The sequence below is a fragment of the Lactuca virosa genome, chromosome 2 (genome assembly GCF_052849685.1).
Source record: "Lactuca virosa cultivar CGN04683 chromosome 2, Lactuca_virosa_CGN04683_v6, whole genome shotgun sequence".
In the NCBI taxonomy this organism is placed as follows: Eukaryota; Viridiplantae; Streptophyta; class Magnoliopsida; order Asterales; family Asteraceae; genus Lactuca; species Lactuca virosa.
Window position 1 is genome coordinate 310,402,494 of NC_136427.1, and position 14,637 is coordinate 310,417,130.

At 37.5% G+C, this 14,637-nt stretch overlaps 1 protein-coding gene across 1 annotated transcript; it reads right to left on the reverse strand.

Annotated features, from left to right (window-relative positions):
* Positions 1 to 6,735: 6,735 nt before the first annotated feature.
* On the reverse strand, positions 6,736 to 7,353 carry LOC145158780 (uncharacterized). The gene has a single exon (XM_079077625.1). It carries the CDS (start codon positions 7,351 to 7,353, stop codon positions 6,736 to 6,738), a length of 618 nt encoding a protein of 205 aa, XP_078933751.1.
* Between the last annotated feature and the right edge of the window lie 7,284 nt (positions 7,354 to 14,637).

Genomic DNA, 14,637 nt, shown 5'->3' on the forward strand with positions numbered 1-14,637 from the left:
GGAAAAAAGTCGACATGCTCTAAATATTTACATGACGGACAACCTATCTACATGCTCTACTCACAAGTTCTAAATAGGAAAACATCTAATTACCAAAAACAGAAAGTTCGTTACATGAAAAGTGGGGTAGCTAATGATAAATTAGAGGAGAAAAAAAAAAGAAATTAACAATGGATTATATAAGAATGATGATAAATACAAAGGCATGATGATGATGTCATATATATGCTAGGAAGTAGGAAAACATGATACAACCAAATCAATCACAAAACACGAGGAGAGGAGTTATTAGGACGAGAATCTCATTTCATGTCTCCACCCTCTCACTGTTCCATTTTCTTTTTCCATTTTCATCGTTCCAACAAAAACACGTATATATATTTAAATAAGTAAAGTATGAATCTTGAAAATCATTTTTTTTTATGAAGAAGATGATATGACTAATAGGTATAAATAGTTATGAATTTTGCAAAGAAACTACAAGTTTGAGATTAAGATTGTGAACAACATTAACATGGTACGCTACTACGCTGCTCATTTCACCTGCTCAGTAAAATCAAAAAGGGCAGAGGGAGGCAGAGCAATAACGTGTACAGCAGCAATAATAGACTGTGAGAGATGGAGAGAGGTCAGGGGGCTTCTGAGTAGTTCAGTGTGTTTTTTGCTTTAAATATGCAAAGTAAAATCACAAATCTTTTGTCAATATTCCCTTCTATTTTTTATTTTACTGACAAAGTAAATACAAGAAATCGATGGTGGTTGTGATGATATACATACGTATGTCTTTACATTCAATTATTGAATGTTGTTGTTTGCTTCTACATCTACTCCTTCAACAACTACCTGCACTGTGTATTGACTATTGATGACTAAATATAAACCATATTTATCGGTTTCAAATATTTAAGAAGGCCCACTTCATAAAAAAAAAACATAATTGTAAATATAAAATTAAGGAGCATTAAAATTCAACATCTAAGTCTACCTACAAAATACAAATGGTCCATAAGGCATAAACTGATAAACATATCTCGTAAAATATTTTTAAAACTTTACATTTTGCTTGGTACAAAGTAAATTGAGTATGTTGATATACAAAAATAGATGCATACCAAATAATGGTTTTTTTACATGTGTAATATATCATACCTAATTTTGTCTTACATACACACAGTAACGACGTGGTTCACCAAAGGCGGAGGGCGGAGCTGCCATCAGTGGTAGCTGTAACGCCCAGTTTTCATACTAGGTGCATTCCAAAAACAAATTTTTCAATAATAAATTTTCAAACATTTTGGTAAACACTGGTACTCTGGAGTACAAAAAGCTATCATCAGAGATCGTACTGGCCACAAGTACACGATCCAAGCCGTGCACTACAATCTCTAACTTGCAAAACAACCACATACAAAACACTGTAAGCCTCATGGCTTAGTGGATAACAACTACAATAACATATAATATGTAACATCCTATTTCGAGAAATCTCTTATTTCGGGATTTTAAACAATAAATGGATCAAGTAAAAGCCTTGGCCTTCAAGGGAAATATGGTTTAGACCCTATTAGATGTTGATAATATTGGTTATGAGATCCAAGCCCTCGATTTGTGTTTTGGAGTCAAAGGGTAAAATGGAAAAAGTGATGTTTCAGATTTCTTTCATGAAATAAGGATTTTAGTTATGTATGTTTTGAGTCAAAAGTAATTAGATAAGATTGTGGGGCTCTTCAATATCTTTCCGTGCATATAAAGAATGTCGAAAACGGAGTTGAAACGAAGAAGTTATGGTTTTTTGAAGTTGAAGTGGAAAATGGAGATTTTGATTACGCATGACAAAATTTAAAGTTACGTAGGGCGTAACGAGGGCTTAATGAATCACACATGGCGTAATTTATGTTACGCAGGGCGTAATCTGAGCAGATCAAAACCCTAAATCTTCGGTTTTGAGCCCTATATTCAAGGGCTCTAAATTATAGGAAACCCTCTCATTACCGGCCTCCATAACCTAAGATCATTCCTTGAGAAATCCATCACCTAAGATCATTCCATGAACTAAGTCGCACAGCCTGGCATGTTCTGCCGCCTCGGCCGGGGGTGTGACAATATTTTTGGTCATTCTTATCTATTTTATGGATTTGAGGAGTATAAATAGAGGCGATACTCCATTTTTTAAACATATGATTTAATAATTATCCACAATACACATTTGTCGTTTCTTCATTTCTTGTGCCTGAGAATTGAAGTGTTTGTAATCATCTCTATATTATGAAATATTTGTCAAGGCATATGTTGTAAATAGCTTTCAAAGAAAGTGAATACACGATTTGATCACTATCAAGGCAATCTTGTTTTGATCTACAACACATCCTCATCTAGAAATGCCCCATCAGTAATATTTCCTTAAGACGAAGTCTCGACGAGGACAAACAAGGATGTGTTAAGCTATGAGGATGTTGGATGGTTCAATATTATGTAAAATATATGTGGAAATACTCTTTAAAAGAAGGCCTTATGGGAAGATAGTAAAGTCCAACATACAAAGATATATATATATATATATATATATATATATATATATATATATATATATATATATATATATATATATATATATATCAATCAGATAATGATTAGTAGATGTGGGAACAATAACACTCTATCAGAGTTGTGTACAATGGTATTATGGAATGGAGTAGTAGATGCCAACTTTGATACCATGTAAGTTAGTAGGGTCTTTGGTTTTACCCTCCAAAAATCTCTTATAAAAAGAATACTTCAATATATATATATATATATATATATATATATATATATATATATATATATATATATAGGTTTGGGTTCTATGGAAAACAAAAAACCCTAAAAAAACCCTAAAAATCATTAAAATGCATAAAAAAATACTTAGAGATCACAAAACTTTTTTTTGAATTTTTTCATCAAAAAATCGCAACTTTTAGGTCAAAATCGCTGAAAAAAAATTTCAAAATTTTTTTTTTTTACAAAAAAAAAAAAAAAATTGTTTTTTATTTTTTTTTCAGCGAAATTGTAAAAAATGCTGCGATTTTTTGATAAAAAAATTCAAAAAAAAGTTTTGTGATGTCTTGGTATTTTTTTTATGCATTTTTATGATTTTTAGGGTTTTTTTGTTTTCCAAATAACTCTTCCCTATATATATATATATATATATATATATATATATATATATATATATATATATATATATATATATATATATATATATATATAAGACATATATAATAATTGTTTTGGTTAAAAATTGATCAAATATTATTCAACCAAAGTGTATGAGAGGTTGTGGAGTTTAAGGTAATGCAAGTATTGAATAATGATCAAAGTGAGACAAGTGAGTTACAAGGAAAGCTATTTATCCTTTATAGGATCTCCGATATAAAACCTTGGGAGGGGATAATGATCACCTGCCTAATTGTTTTTATTGATTTGAATGTGAGATTACATAAATGGTGATGATAATACAAATACAAATGTAGTAGTAAGCTAATCATGTATGTAGTGTGTGTATTACAAGTGTATTTATAGTCTCGAATAAATAACAATAAGACCGATATTTTTGGGATCCTCTTGAATGAGCATATGCACGTTGTTTGACTTGGTATTCCCGGGTCTTATGCCTGGTTGAAGCGATTCTTCGTTGAGAATGATTATTATGTGGAAGGAAAGGCTTTTCTTTGTGAGACGCGATTCCATTCCTAATGGAGGTTCCTTTCCAGAGAGATGGGTTAAAAAGGGTAGGATTTTTTTTATTCTTTAGGGATCCTGGGATTTACTTTCTTATTTTATTTTTTGTGATGCATAGTTCAAGTTTGAGGATCTTGCTCTCGATGCTGAAGATACGGAAGATAAGATAGCAAGTTTTCTCATTCTGTCTGAGGCTGATAGATCTTTTCGATTCGAATCGCCTAGTCTCCAAGAAGGTTCTTCTGCTACTGCCCCCATGTCGACATGTAAGGATGCTTAGTTCATCTTTTTTTCTTTCTCTAATGTGAAGGATCCTGAACTCATAAGGCTTTTTAGTTATATTTAGGATCCAAGGTTACATGTTCTGGTGCACGCTTTACCCTCGCCGATCTTGACACGGCCATGTTTAGTGGCCAACTGGTAGTGAAGAAGGAGAAGACCTCATCTTCTCTCCCTCCCAAGAGAACTTCTATAGATTTGACGACAAAGTCTTCGGGATCTCGGAAGAGAAAAAATGTTGAGGCCATGGATTTAAGCTTGGAAAATATCGGAGCTGATGACGCACTCTTGAAGTTGGTTTCTTTTTCTCAGGTTGTAGTTCCAGTGTAACTTTGCTTTTCATATTTTAACTTTCACTACCTCTGATGTCATTTTTGTTTCAGGTATCCGATCATGTCTCCGCTAACTTGAAGATCCGGGATGAGAGGGTTGAACTAGCGTTAAAGGAGCAGGAGAAGATGTGGAGGGAAACTAAAGAGGATCTATTGAGGAGGGTGGAGCTGCCGAGCAAGGAGAAGGATGAGAATGAGGAGGAGCATGCGGATGAGATGGATGAGGTGATTGCTGCAACGAAGGATAATGTTGTCGTGGCTGCCTGGGAGGCTAAGCTCAAGCTGACAAAAGATGTGGAGAATGTAGGATCCTGGAGCGTAGCCAGATGGCGTGAAGCCCTGGCTAAGTTGATTGGAAAGCTTGTTGATGTTGGTCAGGGTCCTGCGAAGAAGAAGAAGGGAGAAGAGGGAGAGATTGAGATATCCCCAACTAGGGATGATCAAACCAAAGCGTAGGTTTGATGTTTTAAAAACAATTTTTAAATATTTTGACTTGTAGAAAATGTTTCACTTTTTTTGGGGGTTGGTTGGCAACCCTTTTTTATTTCATGCACATAGTTGTTGATGTTTATATCTTTTTGTGTGCGTGTTTGATGTGATTGTAGCAGTAGGATTTCTGAGGATCTTCAGATGGTTAGGATCCTAAAGAGTTCATGTATTACAAGAACTCTTGGGATTTAATGATCTGCAATAGTTAGTTATTTGCTAAAGATTTCAAAGCAAATAGGATCCTTATAAAAATACGCCTTTAGTTATAATCTAGGAAAATAGTTCTTAAGAAATTTGTATAAATAAAACCTCATGATCTTTAGGATTAAATCAGATGGTTCTATTTGAATTTGTTGGAACCCTGTTGATGCATCTATGAATGTTAATAACTCATGGCCAGTTGTAACATCTATCATGGAATCTATGTGTGGCAGGGGGAAAGGATCATTAGGGCAAGCCTTGTTAAGATCCGTATAGTCCATACATACTCTTCATTTTCCATTCTTCTTCTATACCACGACCACGTTGGCCAGCCACCTTGGGAACTTGACCTCGTTGATCATCACTGACTTAAGAAGTATTTTCACTTCTTATTGGATGATCTGATTCCTCTCGGGTACAAACTTCCTTCTTTTTTGATGTATGGCTCTGAAAGAAGGATCAATGTTAAGTTTATGAGTTATAATATTTTTGTCTTACTTGTCATGTCTTCGTGTTTCCATGTGAAGGTTTTCCTTCTTTCTTTTAGGAACTTTATTATGTTTTCTGGCATTGAGGATCCTATAAGTACTTTCGCATCGGGATCCTTAAGGTCTAGGGGCACTTCTTTTGTATCTTGTTTTTTGGCTTCCATTACATGTCATGCCCCTTGCTTTAATTATTATGCTTGTCGTGGGAATGTGGAAGTCTTCATCGAGGTCTTGTAGTACTCTTTGGATTCTTGTTGATCACCTGCGATCTTCACTGTCCCCCATAGAGTGGGCATCTTCACACATTGATGGTATATTGATGGGACCGCCTTTATTTTATGGATCCACGGTCTACCTAATATAACATTATAAGAGGATAATGTATCAATTATGCAAAATCGTTGCATAGATTTTACCCCCTCTATATAGATAGGCAACTTTATTTCGCCGATTGTATGCTTTGTTTCGCCACTGAATCCCATTAGCACTGAGGATCCGTTGACTATTTCAGACTCTGGTATGTTCATTCTTTTTAAAGCATCCATGAGTATATTGTTGACTGAGGATCCTCCGTCGACAAGGATCCTTCTGACAACATGGTTGGCGATATAAAGAGTGATCACCAATCCATCGTGGTAGGGATCTTGGACGTCTGCTTTATCTGTTTCGTCGAAGGTGATATCCTCCTCGTTCGTGATTGACGTATTCTTTCGTGGTCTTTCTTCTTTTTATGTTTTTGATACTTTGGCATGCCTTTTTGCTGCAGAATAAGAGGTGCCACAAATTTCAGAACCTCCAGAGATAACATTGATTACCTTGGCGTCTCTAGGAGAGGATCCTGGTTTTTCTAGGATCTTATGAGGATCCTGATATTTTTCTTTGGATCTTTCTTTTCTTCTCCCAAGGATCTCTTTGAGATATCCCTTGCCTAGGAGGTAACTGATCTCCTTCCTGAGGGTTATGCAATCTTTTGTAACGTGACCAAAGTCTACGTGGTATACACACCACTTGGACTTATCTTTATAGTCGGTGGACTTTTCTCCCTTTCTTGGCCATCTTGCTTTGTCGCCAAGATCCTAAATTTCAAATATTAAACCTGAAACATCCACAAAAAAGCAATAGTAAGTGATTTTAGGAAATTTTTCTTCCTCTCCTTCATCTTCACAGGCAGTAACCCTATGATGATCAAGTTTGGAATATGGTTTCGACTTATAGGATCTTTGGGCCTAAGAATCGGCCTTCCTATTGGGGTTATCGAATAAGTTTGGTGGGTTGGTCCTCTTTTGGATCTCCTTGTCTTCTTCAAGCCTTATGAACCTTAGTGTTATGTTCCTTACTTCCTCCATTCTTTTGCATGGAGTCGTTACAAGGTATTCGTAGAAAGGAAAGTCCTTCTTTAAGCCCATTTTGAAGGCTTCTACGACAGTTGTCATATCGATGTTGGGAATACTCAAAGCCTCCCTACCAAGCCTGTTCACAAAATCCCTAAGGGATTCCTTAGGATTCTGATCTACCTGGTAAAGATCACTAGCGATTTTTTCAAATGTTCTGCTACAAGAAAAATGATTGTTAAAAAGATTAACTAAGTGAGAAAATGAAGTAATAGAGTAAGGAGGAATGTTAAGAAGCCATTTTAAGGCGGATCCTGTGAGGGTCGAACCGAAACCCTTGCATATGCAAGCTTCCTTCAAATGTGTGGGAATGGGGATGATCTCCATTCTTTCCATGTATTGTGCCACATGTTGTTCAGTATCTATAGTTCCATCGTAAGGCTTGATGCTGGGATTTTGGAAGCTCTTTCGGACTTCAATATCAGCTATTGCAGGAGCAAATCTTGAGATCATGTGGCTCGTGGGGGATACCTATGGTATAGGTTGTACCACTCCGGGCACACTTAAGACTATCTACCTTAACTTATGAAGTTCCTTGGCCATAACCGAGCTCATTCTTGCATCAAGGTCCATTGAGTTATTTAGTATTAAAAGTATTATTATTCACGAAGTTACCAGGATCCTTGTTATTGAGAGTGATGAAGGTTTCGTCGTGATCCTGGATCACATGGGCTCGCTCGTTTGGAGCTACACCCCAAGTGGGAGCAGGTGGCGGTGTTGAGGTAACTATCTCCCGACGGTTTCCTGAGGATCCTGTATTGTCAAAGTTCAGGATCTTGGGATGCAAGATCGAGGGTGCTGCTTCTTGGGGATTATGTATCTCCGCCCTCATTCTCTCCATTTCCTTGAGCACTGTCATGTTGTCCTCCTGCTGCTAAGTAACTTGTTGTTCCGGTCTATTCATCATAGCAAATAGCTCGTTGTTGGAAGTCACTACAGGAGGAACCTGAAATCCTTGGGTGGTGACCAGATAACTGTTTTTCTTCGGTGCCTCAGAGGTCTTTTTAGGAGTTCCGCTTGGAGGCGGTGGAAGGTTTTTAGAGGAAATGGGAGGAATAGAAGAAGAGGATATGATTGGTTGGGTAGACATGATTCTTGAACGATTGTCAACACCACAGTCCCACGGATGGCGCCAAATTGTTTTGGTTAAAAACTGATCAAGTATTATTCAACCAAATTGTATGAGAGGATGTGGTGTTTAAGGTAATGTAAATATTGAATAATGATCAAAGTGAGACAAGTGAGTTACAAGGAAAGCCTTTGATCCTTTATAGGAGATCCGACATAAAACCTTGGGAGGTGATAATGATCACCTGCCTAATTGTTTTTATTGATTTGAATTTGAGATTACAGAAATGGTGATGATAATATGAATATAAATGTAGTAGTAAGCTAATCGTGCCTGTAGTGTGTGTATTACATGTGTATTCATAGTTTAGACTAAATAACAATAAGTCCAATATTTCCGGGATCCTCTTGAATGAGCATATACACGTTGTTTGACTTGATATTCCCGAGTCTTATGCCTGGTTGAATTGATTCTTTGTTGAGAATGAGTATTATGTTGACCATTTCTACACATATGAGAAAAATAAATAGAAATATAACCGTTAAAAGTGTTAGGAAATTATAACGATAACGACCAGGATCCTAAGGTATGTTTAAGGATCCCGAGACTTCGTTAACATCAAGGATCCTGAATATGGTTCTGGGATCCTGCCCCTAAGAATAGTGTCCCACCAATTTAGGATGCACTAACACCATCTAGAGTGTTTAATGAGTTGTTTGTACGAGTTGAGTATGTTCTTTCATCATTTTGAGTGTGTAATTAGCCAAATTCGACTTAGTTGTAATTGACCATCATATTGGGAGTTTAATTTGTATACCTCACAGGGGCGGTTTTGCTTGGTGCCCAATAGTGGCACCGAAAAAGCCTGACGTGTCTGCATGCATGCAAAAAATTTTGAATTTTGAATTTTTTCTATTATTGTGCCACTACGTAAAAAAAATGTGTCGCTAAGTAAAAAAAATGTGTTACCGGCAACTCCTACTACGAAATTTTGCTTCCGCCTCTGATACCTCACTATTTAAGTAATTAGGTTTTAATACATGTATCTACATATATTAAGGTCACTGGAGAAAAAGCACAAGGTATACTAAGTTGCATACTTTTAAGACTACACTTAGGTGTATATGCATGTATATGACAACTTTTGATAGAGTAAGTAGATATTATATTTTAGTTGGAGTTCATGTAAGGAGTGTTACTTACAAACAAATATGCGCTCAAGCTTCGACATTAGGCCAAACATCGTGCTTCAAATCATGCTATAATTGAATTATATTGGCTTAACTCTTTTATCCAAGTCCGAGAGATACATTTGCCCAAGATAATTGGTTTGACCATTACTAGTGACTGATAAAGTTGCACAATGGAAGTGTTTTTTTGATACAGTCCACAACCCTTTTTTGGCCCAAAACAGGTACCCATCGGACTACATGAACACAACTCGTTCATACAATCATATACCAGTATATTTTAGATGTTATTGGGTTGAGCATTGTTCGTGTAGGAAAAAACAGTTTAAGGCTCGAAAGACTAGCATTTTTCAAAAAAGTTAAAAGAATTTGTCGTTGAAACCAGTTTTTTTGAGCCATTTTGACCATTTTGCCGTTCCTAGTTGTATAGAAATAGTAGTGGTTTCATTTGATTTCAACACAACTAAAAGACCACTCTCTTATCTCTGATTTTCGACAACATACACATTCATGATCTCGGCTTTCATATTTCGTGTTCTCGGAGTATTTCTGTCTAAAGTTGTCGTCTATTAGGCTACAGGGAGTGGCCGCGGTTTATGCCACCTCAGCCGCGAACACCGCCCCCTCACTGCGGTCTCCTGCGGTTTTGGCCGCACCGCGGCCCTCTATAGCCGTGCAATGTGATTGGTTGGGAGGAATCAGGTCAAAATACTACCGTTTAGTTTTTTTTTTTTTTTTTTTTTTTTTCCTATAAAATACTACATACACTTCATTTTTTTTCAAACAAAAAACACTCTTCTCTCTATTTTATTTAAAAAAATTCACCAATCTCAAAAATGTGTTTTTTTTTCATGTGTATTTTTTTTTGGAATGCAATGTAATGTTTTTTGAATTTTCAATGTAATGGGTTTTTTAATTTTCAAGTAATGAAAAAATATGTTGTTTTATTAAAAAAAGTTTATTAAATTAAAATAGTTAAAAAAAACCAAAAAAAAAGAAATAAAAGTGTGGCACCATTCCCTTGGTGTGGCAAGAAACCACACTTGTGTGGTAAAAACTGACGTGGTGCACATGTGGCGGTGAAGGGAGTGCGATTTCGGTGGCACCACTCCCTCCAGCCTAATTCGTATTTCATTTTTCATATTCTTGTTTTTTGGTAGAAAAATAAAATTTACTTTTTCAATCTCACAAACAGACCACATTCTCGAAATATTGAGATGCATTTGAAAAGACAATGACGAAAAACCAAACCAAGACAACGAAAAAAAAAAGCAACACGACTTTATTGTACTACATTTCTTCTTCCTGTACTTTACAATCGAATAGAATAAATATCTTTTTAATTAGTTAAAAAGGTATTGCAAAATTCAGTTTTATGCATGATACGTATCATTTGGTAAAACAAAGATATAACGCATTAGGATTCAGGACCATGCCACTTGTCTCGGTTCTTTGAGTGTGTTGGGTTCATGAGTATTGAGTGTTATTAATGAAATTAAACAAAGGAAAAGGAAAAGGAAAAAAGAATAAGACCAAAATTAATATGGGCCAGCTACCATGCATTATATCGTTTACTGTACTTGATTCATTTTCATAATTTCTTTACACGTCCACGTCCTTTATAAAATGTGCAGAATTAAGTCTACAAGCTCTCCACCTGGCTCTAAAGGAATCTCATTGAAAGACATATATTCAAATAAGAGAAAGCTTCCCCTTTCCACCTCAATCTTTTTTCAATTTCTGTTAAAACTTATATTCCTTCATACCATTCCCATCTTATTCATCCATATGATTCATTTATACTCTATATACAAACAAACATAATCATCTTTACTCGAAACAAAACAAGAAAAAGAACTAGAAAGATGAAAAACAATAATAGATAAACTTTTGTTGGTATTCTTATTAACTAATTTCAAAATCGACATATTTTTACAAGAAATCGGAAGTCACACTTTTACATTCTTAAACAAAACATATAAATCAACTCAGAAGTTGTATAAAATTGACATAAAACTGTTAGCGGACGTATTATATGTATATCCATGTATTATTATTAGTCCATAGTAGCCCATTGTATGTTATGTGCATATTGGTATTCGGCCCATGTGGTTTGTATTTATTGTGCATTCTAATGATAATGGAATTGAAGCGGAAAATACTTTCTATCATGGTATCAGGCTACACTTCTCAACCCTAATTTCAGCCGATCCTTTCTTCTTCTTCCTGTCTCGCTTTCTTCTCCTACTCTTCTTACCGGTCACGTTCTCTTCTTCAATCAAGATGACCGGTGGTGAATCTAGCAACAACTCCAAACCTCCCCACAAAGCATACGGAATAACCAACATCAAAACGTATGTTCCTCCTATTTTGGATCTCACCACTCAAAACTATGAACCTTGGAGTGCTCTCTTCAAGGCTCATTGCATTGCCTATGGTGTTCTTGATCACATAGAGGACGCCTACGACGCACCAAATCAGCCTTTTACGGACCCAGAATGGGAGCAACTCGACTCCATGGTGCTACTATGGCTGTTTGGATCGATCTCCCAAAACCTCATCACCGCCGCCTACTTCAAACCTCCAACGGCTCGTTAGATTTGGCTCAATATCCACTCTCTTTTTTATGACAATAAAGAAGCTACTGCCATGCAACTAGAGACCGAACTCCGAAACATCTCCATGGGGGATCTTTCTCTCCATGATTATTGTGACAAAGTCGTGAAAATTGCAGATCTCCTCGACGGACTCATGCCTCGCAGCCCACAGGCTTTTGTTCACTCCTCCGGTACAGATCAACATCAGTGGGCCTGGCCCGGTGGCGATCAGCCCACTTCACTACCAAATTTATTTAGTTCTATGTCTCTAAATGATCCAGGAAATGGCGGTTGGATTATGGACACCGGAGCTACAGATCATGTCAACGCCAATGCAGGTATACTTAAATCCGTGTCTAATAGTCATTATCCTCAATCTATTTATGTTGGTAACGGTTCTGCAATACCTGTCACGACCTCGGGACATTCCATTTTTCCTATTCCCAATATCTATCGTCCTCTTCATTTAAAAAACGTTCTTATCACACCAAATATTATTAAAAATCTTATTTCTGTACGTAAATTTACTACTCATAATAATTGCTCTATTGACTTTGATCCTTATGGTTTTACCATTCTTGATTATCAGACACGTCGTCCTCTCATCCGTTGTGATAACTCAGGGCCCCTATATCCGGTCACAAGCTCCACAAGTCATGCTTTTATCTCTATTTCCTACACCACTTGGCATCAACGGCTCGGTCACCCCGGAGTTCAAGTCTTGAAGCATTTATCTTCTAGTAGTTCAATATCTTGTTTACCTAAAAATAATCTTACATGCCATGCTTGTCAACTTGGAAAACACACTAGACTTCCATTTTAATTGTCTGATTCTAATGTTTCTGCTCCTTTTGAAATAATCCACTCTGATTTGTGGACTTCTCTCATAGCTAGCAATGGTGGTCTAAAATATTATGTTTTGTTTCTTGATCATTATACTCATTATCTTTGGGTATACCCCCTCCAACATAAATCTGAAGTATTTCAAAAATTCTTACACCTCTCCAACTTAATAAACACTCAATTTGGGGTTAAAATCAAACAATTACAATGCGATAATGAGGGGGAGTATAACAATAAACTTTTTCATGACCATTTTGCCACTCACGGCATCACCTTTCGCTTCTCATGCCCACACACATCCCAACAAAATGGAAGATCAGAACGCATGATACGCACCACTAACAATATGGTGCGAACTCTTTTCTTCCATTCTCACCTTCCTCCAACCTTTTGGCCCGAAGCCCTTCACATGGCAGCCCATCTTCTTAACATATTACCCTCTATCTCTATTTCTAATGAAACTCCCTACTATCGCCTCTTTCAACGACATCCAACATACAATCATCTTCGTGTCTTCGGTTGCCTTTGCTTCCCTCACCTTCATACCACTCATAAACTCCAACCCCGCTCTACTCCGTGTATTTTCCTTGGCTACCCCACATATCATTGTGGTTTCCGCTGCTTTGATCTATCCACCCGCAAGATCATCATCTCCCGCCATGTAACTTTCGACGAGTCTGTTTTTCCATATGGCTCAGTAACTCCCACTGACCCTCCTTCTTATGATTTCCTTTCAGACTCTGATATGTCTCCCAATCTTCGTCAAATTCTCTACCCCACTTCCACTAACCTTGGTCACCCTCTCTCTCCTAAGACTGAGCCCGTACAATCCATACCCACCCCTTCCCCACCTCCTACCTCTCCTCCAACTCCTCCCACTTCTCCTCCTCACGAGGAAACTCCCCCTCCTCCGGTACACAACATGCACACTAGATCTAAAAGTGGCATTGTGAAACCTATTCAACGCCTTAATCTTCATTCCACTTCCATTTCCTCTGTCCCGAGGTCACACATTCAGGTTTTGAAAGATCCAAACTGGCATAAAGCCATAAATGAGGAATATAATGCACTCATTACAAACGGTACTTGGGTTCTTGTGCCACGACCACCTGGTGCAAATGTGGTTCGTTCCATGTGGTTATTTAAACATAAATTTAATGCTGATGGGTCTCTCTCTCGCTATAAAGCTCGGTTAGTTGCTAATGGTCGTAGTCAACAGCAGGGGATTGATTGTGATGAGACTTTTAGTCCGGTTGTGAAACCGGCCACCATACGCACCGTTCTTAGCCTGACTATCTCCATACGTACCTATTCATCAGCTTGACGTGAAGAATGCCTTTCTTCACGGTCACCTTCTCGAGACTGTTTACATGCATCAGCCTCCGGGTTTCCGGGATCCGCAAAACCCGGACTATGTCTGCCACTTACAGCGATCGCTCTATGGGCTCAAACAGGCCCCCCGAGCCTGGTATCAGCGGTTTGCCCAACATGCCCTCCATATGGGGTTTCAACATAGTCTCACCGATTCCTCTCTATTTATTTATCATCATGGCGTCGACACTGCCTATCTTCTTTTATATGTTGATGACATCATCCTGACTGCCTCCTCCATGGTACTTCTACAGTCTGTCATCACTCAGCTCAGCAAAGAGTTCGCCATGACTGATCTCGGTGCTCTCAACTACTTTCTTGGGATATCTGCCACTCGTTCATCTAAGGGTCTTTTTCTTTCTCAGAGGAAATATGCCACTGAGATCCTAGAGCGTGCCCATATGCTCCAGTGTAACCCAACTCGAACCCCAACCGAGATTTCACACAAGTTGGATGCCACTGGACCTCCTGTCTCTGACCCGTCCTTTTGTAGAAGTCTTGCAGGAGCACTACAGTACCTTACTTTCACTCGTCCGGATATTGCTTATGCTGTTCAACATATTTGCCTTTTCATGCATGAACCCAGAGAGTCTCACTTTCATGCGCTTAAGCGCATCTTGCGTTACATCAGAGGTACTCTTAACTACGGTTTACAACTTTATGTATC